General features: G+C 28.7%; 1 protein-coding gene across 2 annotated transcripts in view; it reads right to left on the reverse strand.

Moving 5' to 3' along the window:
- The window catches only part of LOC145255723 (uncharacterized), a 187904-nt gene that overhangs the window by 48932 nt on the left and 115254 nt on the right, over nucleotides 1-23718 (reverse strand). For both annotated transcript variants that reach the window (XM_080114324.1, XM_080114323.1), the window contains exons 18-19: nucleotides 19544-19676; nucleotides 2116-2195 (exon numbers count right to left, since the gene is read on the reverse strand). In XM_080114324.1, coding sequence (XP_079970450.1) covers nucleotides 2116-2195; nucleotides 19544-19676 — 213 coding nt within the window. The remainder of the gene's footprint in view (nucleotides 1-2115; nucleotides 2196-19543; nucleotides 19677-23718) is intronic.

Here is a 23718-nt window from a genome sequence, read left to right on the forward strand (position 1 = left end):
TATATTTTTCTTCTCGTGTTGAATATTTTATGAAAATAAAAGTAAAATCATAGAGAGTAAATTTATTATTTCTATTTTACTCATGAATTGAAAACGATTCAATGATTAAATGTTTGTTGTTTTACAGCATATCAAACTTTTCTGGGTTATTTAATGTCAAAAGGTAATTTGGATTAAAAAATTATGTCATAATTAAAAAATTTTATTTTCAATTTTCTTAGCATTTTGTTCTAGATAGGGATGTTAGACATTCACTTGCTATCTTATACATTCCAACCGAGAGCTCTTTTTAGTATTCTGATTGTCCCTTTAAGTGCAATTGTTTGTATCTCTTTTACACTTGGTTCATCGGGTATATTTGCGGGGTAGTTTTTGGAATTCTTTTTCATGAGTCCAGTTGCTCCTACAATTACAGCTACAATGGAGATCTTTAGATTCTATTTCTTTTTTCATATCATATTATCTTTTTTTCATATCATATTGCTATTTCATTATGTTTTCATTATCAGCTCTGTTTAACCCAGAATCCACCCAGAAAATACTTGGCATTGGTTTTTAATGTCTCCAAATATGTATCCATAGTGTTTGTCTCAACCAGTTATTCATGATGCAAATAATGTGTGCCATGCCATGAAGGGCATATTTTATTTAAGTCATAAGTGGGATTCTAACAAGTACTACTACTGCTGATCAAATTGAAGCCTCGCTATTGGATGTAGTTTCATGTCATAACCAGAACAAATCCTATTTAACTTTAATTTATATGACTTACTACCAAGCAGAGTGAATCTGAGAGCAATGGCAACAAAGGGCTGATACCACAGTCTACCAAAACTCTCGAATTGAGATCATACCCGTAAAATGAAGTGAAAAATTGGACAAATTCTGGTAGATTTTCATAAATACTTTTTCTTTTAATTTTCTTTAAGTTTTTTAACTTCACTTTTGATCTTTAGAAAAGGAGAATGGAAGAAGGAGGTTGTATTAATCATTAGACAATAGATGCCCTCTGAACGAGCGCCTGTATGATAAGGTGTTTATAGTGAAGCAAGAATTCTGCAATTTCTAACCACATTTCCTCTGATATGGTATTGCTCTAATCCAGTTGCAAAAAGACATCGAAAATAATAGGAAACAGTGCTAAGGCAAGCAGAGAAAAATCAGTGATATTTCAGAGTTTTTCTTCTACTAGAATAGTTGCTTTACCAAAGCTTGAGAGTGAAGGGTGATACTAGAAAAGGCTACTTTACAACCACTTCCAAATCTATACAATACTTTGTATGCTAAAATGGTCACCCATCTAAATATTGACCAAGCTCAGTATTGCTTTTCTCTGGTAATCTAACACAAGAACTAGTATTTCAATGTAATACAGCTATAGTGGAAGTTGTATATCATTGAACAAAGAAGACAGATTTTTGTAGTTATAGAAAAGTTTAGATTGAAAAAATGGAATATTGTCTACTACAAAAAAGGTAGGCTCTCTCTACCAAGCTAGAAAATTTGGTGCTTGTGCGTCTATGTTACCGTGCTATTTTTTTAAATGGTATTTTCAAGTAAAATTCAATTTTTACGATATTTTTGTTTATTGAATTGTTAGGTGAAAGTACAAAATAGTTACAAAACACTCTCCCCTCTCCATGTTAAGAATAGCTTTCTAAATAATAAAATTATTATTTCATGATAACATAAATACATAAGTACCAAAAATTCCTCACATTAGCTAGGATCCTATATCTCTATAAAGTCACAGTTCGTTTGTGTATGGAGTATTGTTGCTACATTTGAACTGAAGCACCAAACACTAATCTTGAGCTAAGTACAAAAAATTATTTTTAACTTGCACTGTCTGCCAAACTTCAGTTCCTTTCATATCACAAGTCTTTATGCACCTCAATATAATACACTTCAATGAACTTACCCCCTCAACAAAATGGATTTTGATCAAAATTGGAATAAGGATTGTATACATAAGGCTTAGTATCGTTATATTTTGATTTTAATCTTTATAAGGGGTCATTGAAGTGGTGCAAAACTGTTCTCTTTGGGGAATTAATTTTACCCGTCCTGGGACGGGCATTCTCTAGCTTATTATAATAACAAAATGTTGATTACCTTTATTTTACTGAGAATCATTATTTCCTCTTCTGTTCTTGTCACAAATGACATTAAGCGATTCAATTTTGATTTGTCGTCTGCAAGGAGAATTATTACAGATATTGATATTCAACTCTTTTCATGCAGAATTAGTGGATGGCATTTGTCAATATATATTAGAGAGTTGGGTTGAATCATCAGGTGAATAACATTGGAAAGTGTGATTTGTGATGAGGGAATAACGATTGTGGAAATGATTTATAAAACTAGTATTTTCGTATTTAATACATATTTAACATTTGCGTGAGATTCGTATCTTGAATGTTATTTGCATGACGTTTCAGTGTTATCTCTGACCTTCTTCAGGTGTATCATGTTGAACTTAATATTTCTGTCAAATTTGGCAATCTGCACGGAATTTCAAACGGAACTCTTTCTTTAATCTACAGGGTTAGCATGTTCTTGTTCCGCAACCATGTAATTCACAGTTGTATTTTGAGTGTCGCCCACACTGAGGGTTGAACTTTCAACCTCCAGAGTAACTTTCTGAATTTTACCAAGTACTTTATCCACTATGCCACAGTTCTTTGCAGATTCTTCTATTGGAAATTCTGTGCAAATTCCCGAGTTTGACAAAAAGATTCTAGAATTCGACTAGATACACCGTTCTACAAATAACACTTTAGAGGAGAACAGTAGTCTGAAGAATCCAAATAATACAAATAATCAATTCATATCTCAAAAATTCACAAACGTAATTGTATGAGTTTCTTTTTTTATGTAAAAACAGAAGGTGTTGCTTTGATTTGTTATCGTGAAAGAAAAATATCTGTAATATTTGCATCGAATCATGATTTTTATGTATTATGATCAACGAAATTTTTATGTATTATGATCAACGAAATGTTTATGTATTATGATCAACGAAATTTTTATGTATTATGATCAACGAAATTTTTATGCATTATGATCAACGAAATTTTTATGCATTATGATCAACGAAATTTTTATGCATTATGATCAACGAAATTTTTATGTATTATGATCAACGAAATTTTTATGTATTATGATCAACGAAATTTTTATGTATTATGATCAACGAAATTTTTATGCATTATGATCAACGAAATTTTTATGTATTATGATCAACGAAATTTTTATGTATCATGATCAACGAAATTTTTATGCATTATGATCAACGAAATTTTTATGCATTATGATCAACGAAATTTTTATGCATTATGATCAACGAAATTTTTATGTATTATGATCAACGAAATTTTTATGTATTATGATCAACGAAATTTTTATGTATTATGATCAACGAAATTTTTATGCATTATGATCAACGAAATTTTTATGTATTATGATCAACGAAATTTTTATGTATTATGATCAACGAAATTTTTATGTATTATGATCAACGAAATTTTTATGTATTATGATCAACGAAATTTTTATGCATTATGATCAACGAAATTTTTATGCATTATGATCAACGAAATTTTTATGCACTATGATCAACGAAATTTTTATGTATTATGATCAACGAAATTTTTATGCATTATGATCAACGAAATTTTTATGCATTATGATCAACGAAATTTTTATGTATTATGATCAACGAAATTTTTATGTATTATGATCAACGAAATGTTTATGTATTATGATCAACGAAATGTTTATGTATTATGATCAACGAAATTTTTATGCATTATGATCAACGAAATTTTTATGCATTCTGATCAACGAAATTTTTATGTATTATGATCAAGGAAATTTTTATGCATTATGATCAACGAAATGTTTATGTATTATGATCAACGAAATTTTTATGTATTATGATCAACGAAATTTTTATGTATTATGATCAACAAAATTTTTATGCATTATGATCAACGAAATTTTTATGTATTATGATCAACGAAATTTTTATGTATTATGATCAACGCAATTTTTATGTATTATGATCAACGAAATATTTATGTATTATGATAAACGAAATGTTTATGCATTATGATCAACGAAATTTTTATGTATTATGATCAACGAAATTTTTATGTATTATGATCAACGAAATTTTTATGCATTATGATCAACGAAATTTTTATGTATTATGATCAACGAAATTTTTATGTATTATGATCAACGAAATTTTTATGCATTATGATCAACGAAATTTTTATGCATTATGATCAACGAAATTTTTATGTATTATGATCAACGAAATTTTTATGCATTATGATCAACGAAATGTTTATGTATTATGATCAACGAAATTTTTATGCATTATGATCAACGAAATTTTTATGCATTATGATCAACGAAATTTTTATGCATTATGATCAACGAAATTTTTATGTATTATGATCAACGAAATTTTTATGTATTATGATCAACGAAATTTTTATGTATTATGATCAACGAAATTTTTATGCATTATGATCAACGAAATTTTTATGTATTATGATCAACGAAATTTTTATGTATTATGATCAACGAAATTTTTATGTATTATGATCAACGAAATTTTTATGTATTATGATCAACGAAATTTTTATGCATTATGATCAACGAAATTTTTATGCATTATGATCAACGAAATTTTTATGCACTATGATCAACGAAATTTTTATGTATTATGATCAACGAAATTTTTATGCATTATGATCAACGAAATTTTTATGCATTATGATCAACGAAATTTTTATGTATTATGATCAACGAAATTTTATGTATTATGATCAACGAAATGTTTATGTATTATGATCAACGAAATGTTTATGTATTATGATCAACGAAATTTTTATGCATTATGATCAACGAAATTTTTATGCATTATGATCAACGAAATTTTTATGTATTATGATCAAGGAAATTTTTATGCATTATGATCAACGAAATGTTTATGTATTATGATCAACGAAATTTTTATGTATTATGATCAACGAAATTTTTATGTATTATGATCAACAAAATTTTTATGCATTATGATCAACGAAATTTTTATGTATTATGATCAACGAAATTTTTATGTATTATGATCAACGAAATTTTTATGTATTATGATCAACGAAATATTTATGTATTATGATAAACGAAATGTTTATGCATTATGATCAACGAAATTTTTATGTATTATGATCAACGAAATTTTTATGTATTATGATCAACGAAATTTTTATGCATTATGATCAACGAAATTTTTATGTATTATGATCAACGAAATTTTTATGTATTATGATCAACGAAATTTTTATGCATTATGATCAACGAAATTTTTATGCATTATGATCAACGAAATTTTTATGTATTATGATCAACGAAATTTTTATGCATTATGATCAACGAAATTTTTATGTATTATGATCAACGAAATTTTTATGCATTATGATCAACGAAATTTTTATGTATTATGATCAACGAAATTTTTATTCATTATGATCAACGAAATTTTTATGTATTATGATCAACGAAATTTTTATGTATTATGATCAACGAAATTTTTATGTATTATGATCAACGAAATTTTTATGTATTATGATCAACGAAATTTTTATGCATTATGATCAACGAAATTTTTATGTATTATGATCAACGAAATTTTTATGTATTATGATCAACGAAATTTTTATGCATTATGATCAACGAAATTTTTATGTATTATGATCAACGAAATTTTTATGCATTATGATCAACGAAATTTTTATGCATTATGATCAACGAAATTTTTATGTATTATGATCAACGAAATTTTTATGTATTATGATCAACGAAATTTTTATGTATTATGATCAACGAAATTTTGTTGATGGTTTACAGAAAACATGACGAAAATTGAGTTGGTTTAAATTAGCTTAAGCTCTCCATTCATTGGAACAAATTTCATCAGTAATTTCTCATTGATTCTAGTCGTGAACGATCTCTTCTTCAAACGTTAGGGCTGGGCTTAGGGTTAGGGTTTAGAATGGTGACTCCAGGTCCAGTAACCACACACATTCTTTCGAAGCCAATTACAGTAGAGCCCCGAGATATGGCATTAAACATTAGTAACAAAATACAGTACAGTATATCATACATATGTATATAATCAAATAACATTATAAATTACACCGCAAGGCAGGGAAAATACCATATTTCACATCGTAACCTGAACAAATTCTAGCCTAAGGTCACCGTATCCCGGGGATCTACTGTAGAAACGTTTTCCTTGCTCTTGTACTGTGTTGCTTGAATATGAGGTTTCGATCACGAAATGTACATTCAAAATACGAAAATGAAAGTGATAAGAGATCGAATAGAAGGGAGATCAGATCAAACTCAAAGGACATACAGCCAGTGTCCTAACAACACAGGAGTAAATGCAACATTTTAGCAAGCAACTCATCATTCATGGAGTAGATAGGGAGATTCATTTGTTCTTAGTTAAGTTACCCACCCCATATCATGAAGAACATAGCTGTATATAAAAATAAAATCAAAAACTATATATATATATATATATATATATATATATATATATATATATATATATATATATATATATATTCCAGTTACCACAAAAAATCAATCCACAATCATAATTTGGATTTTTTGGATTCGTTGATTTTATTTTAAATATATAGGCGAATTTTTACATTTTCTTTTTCCATAAGCATCTTAAGTGTTTCATTGTAAATATAGCCGATGTTGCCATCACACAAATCATCAAAGACAGGGTAAATATTATAGACAGTCACACAGAAGTGAATGAAGGGGGCGTATTATGAATGTGTATAATGACACGTATATGCGTGTTTATATGTGCGTGTTTGTGAGTGTGTGTATGTATGCATATGTATGCATGCGATTAACTACTTATATGAATATGTGCATATATGTGTGTATACGTGTGTGTGCATGTGTGTGTCTGTGCGTGCGCATGTGTGTATGTATTAACTAAACTTAATATTTGTTAATTTAACTCTAAGGGTGATAAATCTGTTTTTTTAACCATTATATTGAGTTATCGCTCTTGACTATTTCGTTTATTCTTAATAAACTAACAAAATCACAGATTATTATTAATTTGGATTTTGATTAAATTGATGAAATAAATTTTAAAAGCTGTAAATAAATCAAAGAATAAATACATTTTTACTTAAATTTAACTTAGTTTTTCTTGTAGTTATTTGCTAACATTTTTTAAATATAAATATTGATGAATTGATGACAGTTTTCCCGTGATTCATTTGGAATATGTATAATTCTCGGTTTAGTGTCCATATTTTCGCATTTAATATACTAAATATCTCTGGACATGCATTAAAATTTTTTACTTATTTTCTTTCACCTATAAATATTTCTTTAAAATAGATAATAATAATAATAGAAATAGATAAAATTTGGTAAATGTGGGATAGGTTTTCACCAAGTTCAGATTTGAAAAAGTTGTTAAATGGTTCCTGCTGTGTTCAATTAAATTCAAAAGGATACTGTGGAAAGTTTTGAATTTGTCTTTTGGGAATATCATTCCTCAAATATTATTTGTTTTATTTATGATTTTTCCTTCCTTGAAACAATTTTTTCCTTTTTTGTGCAGACAGTCACACATAAGTAGATGGATTAAAATGCCTTCGATAATCGAAAAAATCCGATGAAGAGTTTTACCTAAAGTTAACCCCTTATACAACCTAACATCACAAGTGCAGTTGAGAAGTTTTATTACCGCACAAGCAGAAAGGCCCAGCATATAAAATCATCAGTAGGTACTTTGATATGACAGAGGCGTGTTCGAAATGAATGTTTCTGTTTAGAGTGCAATTGAGCCATGATACTTGACTTTTGCATTTTCAACTTTAACACATGCCATTATATAAAAATAATTTTATAAAATCAACAGTAGGTTCTCTACAGTGCGATGTAAACTGCGGGGAGGCATGTGAAGCTTCCTCCTGATACATCATGGTGGATCTACAACTAGAGCAGGATCGATTTGATTGAAATATGACAGGGTGAAACATTCCTTGATCCGCATTTAATCCTGGCCAATTTTGCTAGTATATATATAGGATGTTGGGTGTTTTTTTAAAGACGAGGAATTTTAAATTAAAATGAATTACAAAAAATATTTTTATCATACAAATATGTGGTTTATTTCAAAGATTAATTTTTTGTATTTATAATTTAAATAGAATTTCGAGTGTATGCCCCCCCCAGCTTGCGCATATATGGTGTGATCTAAAGGTTCAATTTTCACAACTCTATGCATTGAATTAGGCTATATTTTGGCAATAATGCATCAAATGTTTTCTTCCAAGTGGTCTGTTGTATCTAGTGTAACAGTATAGGTATGGGGCTTTACATATCCCGAAAAGTCTATTTTGTGAAATTATTAATTCATCAAATGTTTCTCTCAGTAAATTGATCATATCACGCGCTATGTGATATGTAGTCCCGTCCTGCTGAAACCACATAATGAATTACCAAACCAAGCTGAACGCAAAATAACTGATAGTTGCCAAATCTGCAATAAAAAAAACGAAATTGTCAATTTAAATTTAAGCTTTTTTCTTGCTCTGACATTGCTATTTAAAGCCTACTTTTTCTATTTAAAAATTATCCCAAGTAGCAAAACTAAAGCTGGCTTGCCATCACACTATATATATATAAATGTAGGCAAATTTGGTCATGGTATTGTGGTTTTATAAAATAGATGTCAGATGAATGAATGGATGTATTGAGCAATCAGCTGTTTTATCGCTGTAAGAAATGGTAGGTCAGAGAAATTTCAGCATATATTTTAACATGAAAAGACAACCAATTCAACATGTATATATATTCTTTTTTTTTTTTTTGCTTGTCTTTTTATTTTACATATAATGAACGGAATCAAAGAATGAATAGGTAATATATACAAATTTCAAAAGATGATGATATATATTATTTTCATAAGTCTTTCTTCTCTTTTTCCTTTCTCTTTTTTGTATATATACATATATATAGGTATATATCTCGCATACCAAACTCTCATTAAAAAAAAGAAAAAGACAAATTTACAACAGAAATAATTTACGGAGTTGTGCCCCTTATCTCTTTTTTTATGATAGAACAAGGGAGACTACTGCTGTTGATTTTCCCTTTTGTTTATTTTGTTTGTTTGTTTTTATTTTTCCTTTTCCCTTTTATTTTTTATCTTTTTTTCTTTTGGGCGGTATTTATTTTTTTTTATCAAAAGCAAGATTTCTGAGTTTTCGACATTTAATAGTTCTCGTAAAGTGGTCCAATATATCTTTATAACTGACAAATGAAAAGAGTAAAAGATAAACCAACCTTAATTTATGCTGACTGACGCCAAATATGTTTTCTTTCATATTTCTTGTTTTCTTGTTTTTATCAGCAGAGTTGCTTAAACGTCTTCCCTTCTTGGAATCTCTTCTGCAACTGTTTGCATCATAATTCTTAACGGTTAACTTTCTTCGATAGAAACGCTGCTCATATTTTTCTGTATTTACAGTATATCAGCGTTTTTTGTTTTTTTTTTGTTTTTATTTTTTTCGCTGTCGCCCTTGTTGTCATAGCGACAATTTACTTGGTCATTTAATTTCTTTGCGTCTCGGAATTTTAACCATTAAATTTATTTATTTTTATTAATACGATATTGACATGTCTCAATATTGTTACAATATACATATTTATTTATTTAAAAACTATACATACATATTCCAAAGACAAACCAGCGGTTTCATTGTATTGGAACAGCCTTATTATATATATATATATATATATATATATATATATATATATATATATATATATATATATATATATATATATATATATATATATATATATACACACACTTCGGATAAAGGTCCACATGGAAATCCTACGGAGGAAAACAGCATTAACTATTGTAAACCAGAATTTGTCCACCACAGTTGCAATCCTTGGAACTTTTCGAGCTGGACTTGATAAATATGGTAAAGAGTTTAAAAGTTTTAAAAAAAGCATGAGTATTTAAACCCTAACTTAAAAAGCATTAATACGACTTTCAAAAAAATAGTGGATAATCCAAACCTGATGGTTCCCGCAGATAAAACTATGAACATTTACGGTATGAATTTTCAAACATACAACAATCTCATTCTAACTGAACTTAATAATAAATATAAAAAAGCAACTGAAGAAGATCTCCATAGCATTAACTTGTTAGCACTGAAAATTTGTGAGAAAATGGATATTCAGGATAAAATAGAAGTTTATACTCCACTTAACCCTCGGTTTTTATTGAAGGACCACAAACCGAACTTCAATAATAAACCCAATATTAGACTAATTGCACCGTGTACATCTGACATAGGTAATATCAGTAAAAAGATACTAGACAGAATTCTACCAACCTTTAAATCCAAAATAAAACATAATTAAATATAACCTCTGGATTTCTTCAGGTGAAGTGATAAAGTGGTTCGATAGATTCCCAAAAAATAAAAAAAAGTAAATTTATTATGTTTGACATAGATGCATATTACCCTTCAATTTCCCCTATATTGTTCGAGAAAGCAATTAAATTAGTTTATGAGGAAACGGACGTGACCAAGTTGGAGATTGAAATTATAAAAATAGCTAGAAAAACCTTAATCAGATATAATGGGGAGCTGTGGACCAGAAAAGATAGAGAGGGCCATTTTGACATCACAATTCTGCGTGGGTTACTGACTTGGTAGGCTTGTACTTACTCAAGGAGATAAACAGAAAAATACCTGGTTTAAATGGGGGGGGGGCTATATAGGGATGACACACTATTTATGATTAATTCCAGCGATCGAATTACTGAAAAAAACGAGGAAAAATATCAGAAGTTTATTTAATGAAATGGGATTAGAAATAACAATAGACACCAATTACAAAAAAGTACATTTTCTAGGCATTACTCTTAATCTAAATGATAACACATATGAACCCTATCACAAACTTAACCAAAAAATATTCTATATTGATTATCTATCGAATCATTCTAAGTGTATGAAGAAGGCACTTATCCCTAACATTTCTAAAGGAATATCTGAGCTTTCAAAGAAGGAGAGTCTTTTTGATAAAAAAAGAATATTATAATGAAGCTCTTCTTAGATCGGATTACTATGGTAAAATAGAATACAAGAGGAGTGCAAACAATAAGAGTAGCAAATCTAACTGCACAATATTGTACAACATGGCAATGAGAGCAAGAAAGAAACCGAAGATTGATAAAGGATACATTAATAAGGATCAAAGGAATGAAAACAGGGAGAGTAATAATAGCAATGAAACAGGTAATGATGAGGTGGGTGCTAGGAATAAGAGAAACAGACGCAAGAAACAGGTTTGGTTTAATCCGCCGTTTAGCGAGCATATCCAAAAATATATACCTCAGATTAAGCAAAATAATAGGAACTCAGTAAAACTATCTTTTTCCACCTCCACCAACTTAGCCAACACTATAATAAGCTCTAATAACAGGAAAATAAGCAAAATAAGGGATAACAATAACTCAGTATCGGATGAACGTGCTTTAGAGAGAAAATGTAACTGCAGAATACCTGGTAATTGTCTGTTAGGTGGCAAATGCTTAACCTCAGAAATAGTGTACAAATGTGAGATTAAGGCCAATAATATTAAGAAGGTACATCTTGGAGCCACAGGGTGCGTCTTTAAGGAAAGATACAGAAACTATGTTGTATCCTTCAAAAATGAACCGGAGATGGAAACTAATAGAGAAGGTGTTAATGATAGAAGGGGAGATGGTAAAAGAATCAACATTAGAAATGAAAAGAGGAATACAACTGAATTAGATGATTGGGTCAGGGAATTTCATAGAAACAAAAAAGATTTTGAATTGAAATGGTCAATAGTAGATAAGAATAGTAAGTATAGACCTGGGAAATCAAAAAGGTGCAATCTGTGTTTACTTCTTCTACATAGTGAATTCTAAAGAAGAAATATTAAATAAAAGGCTGGATGCTATACAGTGATACCTTCATAGGAATAGAATTTTGCTATCACATCTTAAATGTAGCTGAGAGAAAAAAAATTCTGGGAAAAATAAAGGTTCTTGAGTCTAAGGCCAAAGTTAATATAGAGTTAAATAGCTAAGAATTATGTAAATTAGATGTGATGAATGATTCAAATCTAGCAAGCAAATCTGGAATCTTATATTTTACACTAGAAACACATTTTTAGAAATAAAAACAATGGATTATTAGGTAAGAAATTTAGATCTATGAAAAGGATTAACAAAGATTAGCAATTTTAGTCATATTGATGGTGAAATAGTTGATACCGTTACTTGATCAATATAAGAGCTTAATAAAAATTAGCAATATGAATTCCACAAAAAAAAACATTAGTAATTAAAGAATGGAGATTAATTTATACTGTTTTTAGATTAGTAAAACTTGAAAAATCCTAGCTTTTTAAATAACACCTTATTCTAAACGATTAAATCCAAAAAGAAAAATCATTGGAGTAAAACGTACATGGAGCTCAAGAATATATTTATGATTAGAATACTTATTAATGGGATATGTATTATTATTAGATAAGTATTTAAGAACTTAATTCCCGAATTATTATTTTGTATTAAAGCCATGCATAACCTCAGAAAATTATGTTTTGATGGCAAACGTAGGTCAAATATTTGGTAATCAAATCAATATCATGGTTAAGATATGCATTACAAACTTATATCTTGAATAGGTTAGCCTAGTTTTAATTGGATTTGTTTAATTAATAAATAAATCATAAATACATATTAGGAACTTTACCAAACCTACAAACCTGCATAAACATTAAAACATCGAACGGCTTGATTTACTTCCCTTTCAACGTTTTGGATACATATTAGGTTTTTGGTAACTTATAATTCAACTAAACCTTTAAAATTTCGAACGTACAGAGTCACCTCCATTTCTATATCCAAAATATCCGATAATCGTAAATCTTAATAGGAAAGAATGAAAGAAAATAAAAAATAAAAAGTAAAAACTGGATTGAGATCCTTAATTTTAAATGAAGAATGAGAATGAACTAAGTATAAAGTAATGTTAAACTTTCTTTCCTTATTGAATAACTTTTAAACAAAAACTTTTCTTAAATCACATAAATAGGTTAGCCGATATTTTTGTAAATAAACAAAGTAAATTCCAGATATGAAACTAACATAGAATCGCAATAATTTGTCGTTGATTAGTCCGGATTAATAAGAAAAAAATAATTTAAATTAAATAAAGAAATTTAATTTAAGAAATCAATGAGTAGTATTAATAAAACATATTAAATGGACATAGGTAATTAGTGGTAACATTGTATGATATTTTGTTTGATTTTTTTTTAAATGGAGATATAAAAATAGGTAAATATATAAATCTTGAAAAAATACTTTGCAAAGATGAGATATGGGTAAAATATTTTCGCTTGTTTTCTTTTCCTTATAAGGGAAATGGTTTCCATAATGTTTTATTGTTAAAGTGTTTTTTATTCAATAAATCTGAAGAAAGGCTGTTCTTGTGAAAATTTTCAAACAACATAATATTTGGATTTGTTCGAATAGTCTTGAAACAATTGTAACTAACGATGAAATACACTATTTGTTGCTATCAACCCATTCTTTGACGTCTTGGTTTTTATTAAAACAATATATATATATATATATATATATATATATATATATATATATATATATATATATATATATATATATATATATATATATGTATATATATATATTTAATAATTATTATAGTAAATAATTATGTCAGCTCCTTTAAGAAACTCGTTTCTTATCGTTGATCACTTTACAGTTGAAATAAAGTCGGTCACTTTAGCTCGCATGAGCAGATCATGATATCATAATCATTAGATCACCCTGACAGATGTTAAGACATTTAAAAATAAATGTTTAAATTTCAAAGATATTTCTCGTGGTTGACGGTAGCCATGTGGATTTGATCCTTGCTAATGGAGTCAGTAATGGCTTCATTGCCCAGTTCGAATCTCCCGAGCAACGGTAATTGTGACACCCTGCACTGATGATTCCCAAAAGGATGAAACACTAGTTTCTGTAGGTATTTAATAATTATCATAGAAAATAATTATATATCACCTTTTTCAGCAATTTTATAATTTCGAAATCTATGCGAATAATGATCAAAATTAAACAAATGAAGACTCGTTGGAAAGCTAATGACCTGAATTGTATATTGGACTATGTGACATTTGCTCTTAAAGTCGCACATTTAGGGAGTAAGTTGCTGGAATCTGTGTTAAATGGAGAAGTAGTCAACCACCTCAGCAAAAATAACATTCTTAGTGACATGCAATATGGTTTCCGTTCTGCTAGATCTACAGCAGATGTGCTAACGGTTATATCTCATAGAATTAGTGAATCTCTTGATGGAGGCTTCCTTTCTAGGGCAATTGCTCTTGACATATCAAAGGCTTTTGATAGGGTATGGCATAAAGGTCTACTTCATAAGATATCCAGCTATGGTACAGCTGGAAATGTTTTCTCAATTATTAAATCATTTCTGTCGGATAGGTTCATAAGAGTAGTAGTTGAGGGGCAAGAATCAGAAGCTCACAGTGTTAATGCTGGAATTCCTCAGGGGTTCATTCTGGGCCCAACTCTGTTCCTGATCTACATCAATGATCTTCCAAATAACATCCTAAAATCATTTGTTGACATTTATGTTAATGGCACTACCATCTACATCTACTTATGATTACTACGCTATAATCCCATTGACTAATGTATACCCATTAATACTTATCCTCGAGTGGCCTCCGGGCTTGGATAAGTGGTGATTCATTTGTACAAAAAAAAATCATCCATCATTCAGAGCCTATTTTTGGCACTTTTTTTACAGCCATAAAATGTTGCAATCATCGTCATTTGTTTTCCTAGTTTTGCATATGAATTACAAAATATCTGATATTTTCCCAAAGCCTCTGGTCTTCATGAAGGGGAGACTAAAACTTGCTGCTATGGTTTCAAATGATCTGAAATAACAGCAAGGAGAGACTTAATTTCAAATATTTATCATATGTTATATCTTCACTCTTTGTTTTTCATATATAAAGTAAATTTCACAGTGTATAAGGATTATTTGATACTGGAGAGATTCATAATCGTACTCTATTTCCAAAAGAGGGGCGATATAACATAGAAATATTTGGAATCAAGTCTCCCCTTGCTGTTATTTCAGATCATTTGAAACCATAGCAGTAAGTTTTAGTCTCCCCCTCCATCAAGGCCAGAGGTTTGGGGGAAATATATATATATATATATATATATATATATATATATATATATATATATATATATATATATATATAACTGACCTTGTCTGTGTGTGTGTGTGTGTGTGTGTGTGTGTGTGTGTGTGTGTGTGTGTGTGTGCAGAAAGTCTTTATCAAACTCGTCTCATAGTAGAAATTTGATATTTAGTACACTTTCGATTTGATTTTTAGCCACAAAAATTGCTGTTAAAGAGTCAGAATTGAAAACAAAACAGTTGACCTTGCCAGGAGTAGTCGACTAAACACGTAGGTTAAATAACATTATTTTTTAACTATTTATATGCATGTGGACATGGCGCAGAGGTTAAGGAATGAGGCTGGAGAGTTGTAAGTTTTGGTTTCGATTCTAGTTGATGTCACCCAAGACCATTTTTTTTTTTTTACTTTTGATATTACTATCAATGTAATAATCGATAGAAAATTGTCTCTGTAATAATAAATATGTAATGAATTAAAATGTCATATTTAAGCATAACTTATGACTGTAACGACGTGCGGCCTACCAGTAGATAATTTTTATTTTCTTTATGTAAATATAGTCATATCTTGCTACAATTTTGAAAATTTTGAAAATTAAAAATAATTATAATTTTAGAAGAGGAAATATTTTGCCATGTCTAACGTGTAGCATGGTTTAAAGATATTATAAACCATGCTACACGTTAGACATGGCAAAAATTATAAAATGTTTTCAATTTTTTTTAATTTTCAAAATTTTTTCTTGCCTGATAAGATCAACAATGATTGGAACGGTCTGCACATCGTAGCAAGATATTATTATATTTACATAAAGAAAATAAAAAATTATAAATTTGAACTCTCTGATTGAGCACTATTAACGACCCTTGTTGGAATCCAATGATTCTAATCTTTGCTTATTTTCAACCTGGAATAAAATATTTCCCCAAAACCTCTGGCCTTGATGGAGAGGAAACAAAAACTTGCTGCTATGGTTTCAAATGATCTGAAATAATAGCAATGGGAGATTTGATTCCAATTGTTTCTCATATGTTATATCTCCCCTTTTACGGTTATGAATATCTCCAGTATCAAATAATCTTTATAAATTGTGCAATTTACTTTAAGTATGAAAATCAAGATACAACATATGAGAAATATTTGAAATCAAGTTTCTCCTTCCTGTTATTTCAGATCATTTGAAACCATTAGTCTCCCCTTCATCAAGACGAGAGGTTTTGGGAAAATATCAGATATTTTGTAATTCATATGCAAAACTAGGGAAACAAATGACTATGATTGAAACATTGATAAAGATGCAGTCTCTTTCCACCCTCAAAAAATCATTTAAAATTATCACTATAATAGGTTTTCGAGGGTGCTGAAAACGAAAATAACATTTAAAATTTCAGAAAACGAGTAGTTTCCAAGATATATAGAAATTATAGTTTTAAAAAGTGGGGGATGACTTTTCTATATTAATTTAATATAAAATGGACACCCACTTTATAGCTACCTTTATGAGGGGGACATCTATTATTTTTTAGAGGTCGTGTTCATTTGGTAATTGTGGCTTAGTACACCAACACAAAACATACCTTAAAAAAATTGTTTTCTATAGGTTTTCAGGTGTGCTGAAAACAAATATCACATTTAATTTTCTGCAAATAAGTATTTTTCTGGGTATTAAGCAATGTAATTCTTTATGTTGTAAGTGGTTCCTATTGTTGTATGCGAGAGCGCCCATATTTTTAATTAATGCCCGGAAAAATACTTATTGTTATTTCAGATAATTTGAAACCATATCAGCAAGTTTTTGTCTACTCGTAGCCAAATTGAATTTTGAAATGCTTAGATCTTTGTTTCTATAGGATAAAACTACATGAAAATTTTAAGGGCGTTTCGAAGATCATGATACTATTCTATGGTTAAAATTTTATGACAGTTGATAAAAAAGAACCTACATTTTCAAACCAATAAAATATGCCCAAATTTGCCTGCATTTGTATATATAGTGTGATGGCAAGACAGCTTTAGTTTTGCTGCTTTGGGATGAATTTTGCGTAGGGCTTTTTTTTGCTTGGTTGTCTTTCCAATGTCAGGCCACTAATATATATATATATATATATATATATATATATATATATATATATATATATATATATAGTCATCCACATATAGCACTGTCTCGTTGTATCACAACTCATTAGTGCGGCTAGACTAGCACTTTTCCCTAGCTGGGAAACCATCGATATAATAGTCGGCAGTTCTATCCACCAGCCCATAAATGACCTCACCAAATGTCTATTTCAATAAACACTCGCTTTATAGCCAATAAAATAGTGGGTGAGATACACTTACAACAGTGCTTTACTCAAAAGGGGGGGGGGCTTAAAATATATAGTTATCCACATACAGTAGTTTCGTTGTATCACAACTTATCAGTGCGGCTAGATTAGCATCTGTCCTTAGCTGGGGATTAGACCAACAACCATCATGGTGATAGTCGGCAGTTCTACCCACCAGCCCATGGGATTGGTGCTCGTAAATGATCTCAACAAATGCCCATTTGCGAAATTTTGTTGAAAAAAAAAAGGTATGCTACTTAGTATTTGCATGAGAGAGCAAGTAACTATGATGAATGTATTTATGTATTGTTTTTATTGGTAAAAAACACATAAGAAATTATATTTTTAAGCAAAAAATAATTCACTTTCAATTTATGCTAAATACCCTTGATGTTTGCTTTTTATGCTGATTTTCAAAAAAAAGTCACTTATTTAAACAAAAATATTTCTCAAAGGTTTATAAGCTATTGTTAGTTTAATTTCTTTGAATTTATAAAACATCTTAAAAGGTTTTTTGAAAGGTCTCTAGACTTATGTGAAATTCGAATTCCGGTATTGACATTCTAAAACTACTGCTTTAGTAATGTGTATTCTGCCTATTCCCTTTTTGTCAACCAATCACATTTATTGGCATATGAAGAGCCAAACTCGAAAAACACCATAACTTTTTAATAGAGTTGTTTTGCAACCATGGACTTGTAAATAGTTTACAAACGATGAATTCTGTTTATGTTATTTGTATTATTTGGACTACTGTTCTCATAATCGGATACCTTGTTATTATATAGACTGAATATATACATATATATATATCTATAATATAAAGCTGAATTCTGTGTGTGTGTGTGTGTGTGTGTGTGTGTGTGTGTGTGTGTGTGTGTGTGGTCACGAATAGGCTCCTATATAGTTGACTATTTTAAAAAATTGATTACATATAATGATAGAAGATGTATCGAGACATAGGAATGTGTATGTTTGATCTGGCAGAACGGTGGTTCATTAAAATTGTGGGGTCTGCGTTCGCGCCTGGTCCACAAAGTATGGAAATAAAAAATTTAAAAATTAAAAAAAAAAACTTTTACAAGTGTTTTTGATATAGATGCACATAAGAATACCTTGATAAGTATGTTTTAACTTAAATAGGGATGGTATAATAAAATTGTGGGGTCTGCGTTTGCGCCTGCCCTCCATGGAATGGAAATAGGCACAAACTTTAATAAAGACTTTTCATATCTATCTGCGTAAGTATACTTTGATAATTATGTTTCAGTTTGAAGAAATATGGTATAATAAAATTATGGGGTGTTCGTTCGCACCTGACCTCCATAGAATGGAAATATGTCACAAAGTTTAACAAGTTTTTTTTTTATATAGATCCACAGAATATTGTGATAAGTGTTTCAGTGTGAACAGGTATGGTATAATAAATTATGGGGTTTATCTATTTTATTTTTACTTTCATCATATTTTGCTTTGGTTTTGATACCCCCAAATTCAAAGCTATTTATTTACAACCCTTCCTTTTCATAACCTATCATACTTTCATAAATCAGAGTCCATTTTCTGTAGGCTGTTTTTGAACCCAGTCAACGACGGGTACTTTTGCTAGTATGTATATATATATATATATATATATATATATATATATATATATATATATATATATATATATAAAATTTAATAATAATTCAAGATATAAACAACTTAATGCTGCTGCTGCTGCTACTACTACTAGTACTACTACTACTACTTTTATTGCAATAATTATGATAGAAGGAAAAGGAGAAAATGCTTAATTTTAATTTAAACATGATGAAACTCGCCTGCTTGTTTTGAATAAAGGTTCGAATATTCCTGGAGGCAGTTTTCAAACGCCAACTGTTGATCCGGATCTGACAATGCCTCAAGTCTGGTGTTATATTCAATCAGCATTCTGTCTAGTTCATCTGCATCATTCTAGAAATTATACAAACATGGAAATAATTATGTTTCAAAGAAAGAAAAAATCATTCACAATCAGTGGCAGCATGTGACTTTACATCGATTATGAGGAGAAGGGGGTGGGGACTTTACTATTTCCGAAAACCCAGAAATTCAAATAATTATTCAACTTAAATATTTTTTTTCTTTACCAATTTGTAAAGTCTTCCTCTAAACAAACTGAAATATTTTAATTTTCTTTTTAAACAAAATAATAGATTTAAAAAAATAAATATAAATCTTTTAAATAAATATAAGTCTTTTAAATAAAATGTTTCGATCTATTGGTGATGCTTCGACCTTTGGTTTTTACGGCTGGGTAGATTAGCATTTGATAAAAATACAGCTTGTTTTAAAAAGAAACCATTTTCAAGCAGTAGTCAAATTCTAAAAGAAAATGTTGAAAGAGTTGAAGAAAGCAAAATCAATATGGAAGTTTTCGTTAGAAAATAAAAATAAGAATGTGAAAAACATTGAACAAAAAAAAGAAAATCAAAGTAAAGTTATGTTGAAGTTTCTTTGAGTTAAAAGACAAATTTGAAGTAATACATATAATTGCCACAATTTATAAAAAAAGAACCACAAACTTATTGGAAATGATGTGCTTAACATCAATTTTATTAAATTAATCAATTAAAAAACGGGATGTGTTAAAAAATCATAAAGCAAATTTAAGATTAAAAGAAAATGTTATTATGAGGTAAGAACTATTATATTTGTTGTCATTAGAAGTAGTAAAAGCACAAAAATTAACAGAAACGTTTTAAATATGTTCCATTTGAAGTTACCAACTGTAATTTTGAGAAAGTCACATGGATACACACTACGATGGAAAGTCTATACAAATACGAAACTGTTTCGTGCAAAACACGATTGTATAGATTTTGGTTTTTAATTGTTTAATATTTTAGCTTTTCTGTATTTTTTCTTTGTTTTGACAAAACTCATAAATATTTCCAATATTTATTAAAACCTCATATTATAATTTGTATTATGATAATTTGTATTCTTTTCATTTGTATTATTTCTATTTGTATAATTATAATTTATATTATTTTAATTTGTATTATTTTACTTTGATATTATTTTTATTTGTATTATTTTAATTTGTATTATTTTAATTTGTATTATTTTAATTTGTATTATTTTTAGTTGTATTATTTTTAGTTGTATTATTTTTATTTTGCATTATTTTTAGTTGTATTATTTTTATTTGTATTATTTCTATTTGTATAATTATAATTTATATTATTTTTATTTGCATTATTTTTATTTTGCATTATTTTTATTTTGCATTTTTTTAGTTGTATTATTTTTATTTGCGTTATTTTTATTTGCGTTATTTTTATTTGTATTATTTCAACTTGTATTATTTTATTTTGTATTATTTTAGTTGTATTATTTTTATTTGTATCATCGTAATTTGTATTATTTTTCTCCGTATTATTATAATTTGTATTATTGTTGTGGGGACATACATACCCTTATAAATGCTAAGATGGACGTATCCATTAGCCATATAAGCAGCAAGTATAGACCGCTTAATGAGAGCTATCCGAATGTCGTACAGAGACGACTCTCCACGGACTTACTAATCTTCCTGTATCACTAATCCTGTTCTGGATTTAAATGTTCTTCGTATTCTCACCAGTCGTCGTGTTTTCCTACTTTCAACTTTCCCGACTCCACTCCAATGGCGACAAGGATGTAAAAAAAAAATTGTTTTTAAAAAAAGAACACACGCGCAAAAACTTCAACTCTCCACCTGTACGAAAAAGTCAATTGCAAACTCTCTAAGTCACAACACAAAATCTCAAAAGTTCAACGACGAAAAATTGCAACATAAAAAGAAAAGTCTACACTTAAATTTATCTACTCAAAGAAATTGTAAGCGGAATTTTTTTTTTCATGCTAAAAAAGCAAGAATAAAAAAGCAAAGGCAAATATTCTTTTTACTGGGAAGCCATTTCTTTGTTTTGATGACTTAAAAGAAAAACAAAGTTTTTGTCTTTTTTTTTTTTTTTTTTCGTCCAACCCATTTTTTTGCAACGGCATGCACACACACTGAAAAGAAATGATACCTTCTATTATTTATTTTTCTTTCGCCTGTCAATTTTTTTAAAGCACTTTAAAACAAAGAATCTTTTCGGTTGGTTAAACTTTTGCTCGCCAGCGGAGTGAGGAAAATACTGCTCACATAATGATATCTATTATTGAAAACTGGAACCCAGAACAATTTTTTTTTAAACCGTAACTTTGAACACAAGTCCACTTGTATATTTTACATTGCAGGTGTTATATCGTATATTTTATATTGCATGTGTAATATTGTATATTTTATATTGCATTGTATATTTCATGTTGTATATTGCATGGTGTATGTAGTATATTGTACTAACTTTTTCTCTACGGTAAAACAAAAATCCATCCCCATTTCTGAACTATTGGCATATCAGAGACAAAAGGAACACGTGTCAATGAGAAAATAAGTGTATGCAAAATTAATCTATAATTTTTGCACTTCTACTGAAGAGTACGCTAATCCATGAATTATAAATGTTTTCCCTTGCTGTGACTTCCGGTTAAGTTACAAATACCCTTAAAAGAATAAAAAACAATTCTCTTCGAGAAAATAAAATAAAGAGACACAATGGAAGATTGGACCAAGTAAAGAATAGATACCCTGTAGCAGACGACGCCGCCTGGCGGTGCCTGGCGCACATTTTAACTAACACCGGTGATTCGACCTTGACATTGGCACAAGCACATGACGTCGGTTGTTTGTAAACACGTCAAAAAGCAAACAAGCTCGAATATTCGCCAGCAATTATTTTTTTTAAATATATTTACAAAACTTTTGAAGATTTAAAAGAAAAAGCATATATTTACGAAACTTTTTTTTTTTAAATAAGTAACAAAACGAACATATGTAAATAAAAGATATTTAAATAAATGGGTGTCTCTTTCTGGTTCGGATTTTTGCGACTAAGATTGATTTGGGGGGGAGTCTGTGTGCGTTTTTAAGACAATTCAGTATTTATTCTTTAAAACATTAACTTCAGCGACAATTAATATATTTTGAAAATAATATTTTTAAATATTAAATTTTGACGAATATTCGCGATCAAGATTTTTTTTAAAATAAAAGATATTTCAATAAATGGGTGCCTTTCTGAGTGCGTTTTTAATATATTTACAGAACTTTTTAATAACTATTTTATTCTTTTTATCAAACAAAAATAGAACTTTTATAATGACATATATATTATGGACTGTTTTTCAAACATCGAAATTTTAAAATTAAAGTTAGTTTTATTAAAAAAAAAAAATAAATAAATAAAATAAAAGACCCGGTGTTTTTCTTTTTTTCTTTTTTTTTTCTTTTTTCAATTAAATTATAAACTTTATTTGAACTTTCAACAAACTTTTACAGACATAAAAAATAGACTTTATAGATATTTTATAATAATTTTTTAAAACATATTTAACGAAAATTTTTTCTCATTTCATTGTTGAATAAAATTTCAAGGTGATAAATGGCGAAAAAAAAAGATCTCGAAAAGAAAAAAAACGTCGTCTTTATTTTTTTTAAATAAAATTTTAATTTTAAAATTTCGATGTTTGAAAAACAGTCCATAATATATATTTCATTATAAAAGTTCTATTTTTGTTTGATAAAAAGAATAAAACAGTAAAAAAAAAACAAAAAAAAAACAGTTCATTAAGTTCAAATAAAGACTGTTTGAATAAAACTTATAAAAAAGGTTCATTCTATACGGGTTTGGCCATTTTTGTACGTTTTTAATACAATTCAATATTTATTTAAAGTGCGATGTATGTCGGTGGTCAGTGAAGGAGAAATCCTTCTAGGCCGAGGCAATTTTTATGCATAATAAAATCACAAGTATAAACAATCGAAATTTAAAAAATATATTATTTTATTCACATATCTTTTTATAACTTTTATCTTTATAAAGATGAAATTTAGTATCACAAGATAGAAATCTTTTTATAATTT

The sequence above is a fragment of the Euprymna scolopes genome, chromosome 31, assembly GCF_053919585.1.
Source record: "Euprymna scolopes isolate OS-2025 chromosome 31, ASM5391958v1, whole genome shotgun sequence".
NCBI classification, from domain to species: domain Eukaryota; kingdom Metazoa; phylum Mollusca; class Cephalopoda; order Sepiida; family Sepiolidae; genus Euprymna; species Euprymna scolopes.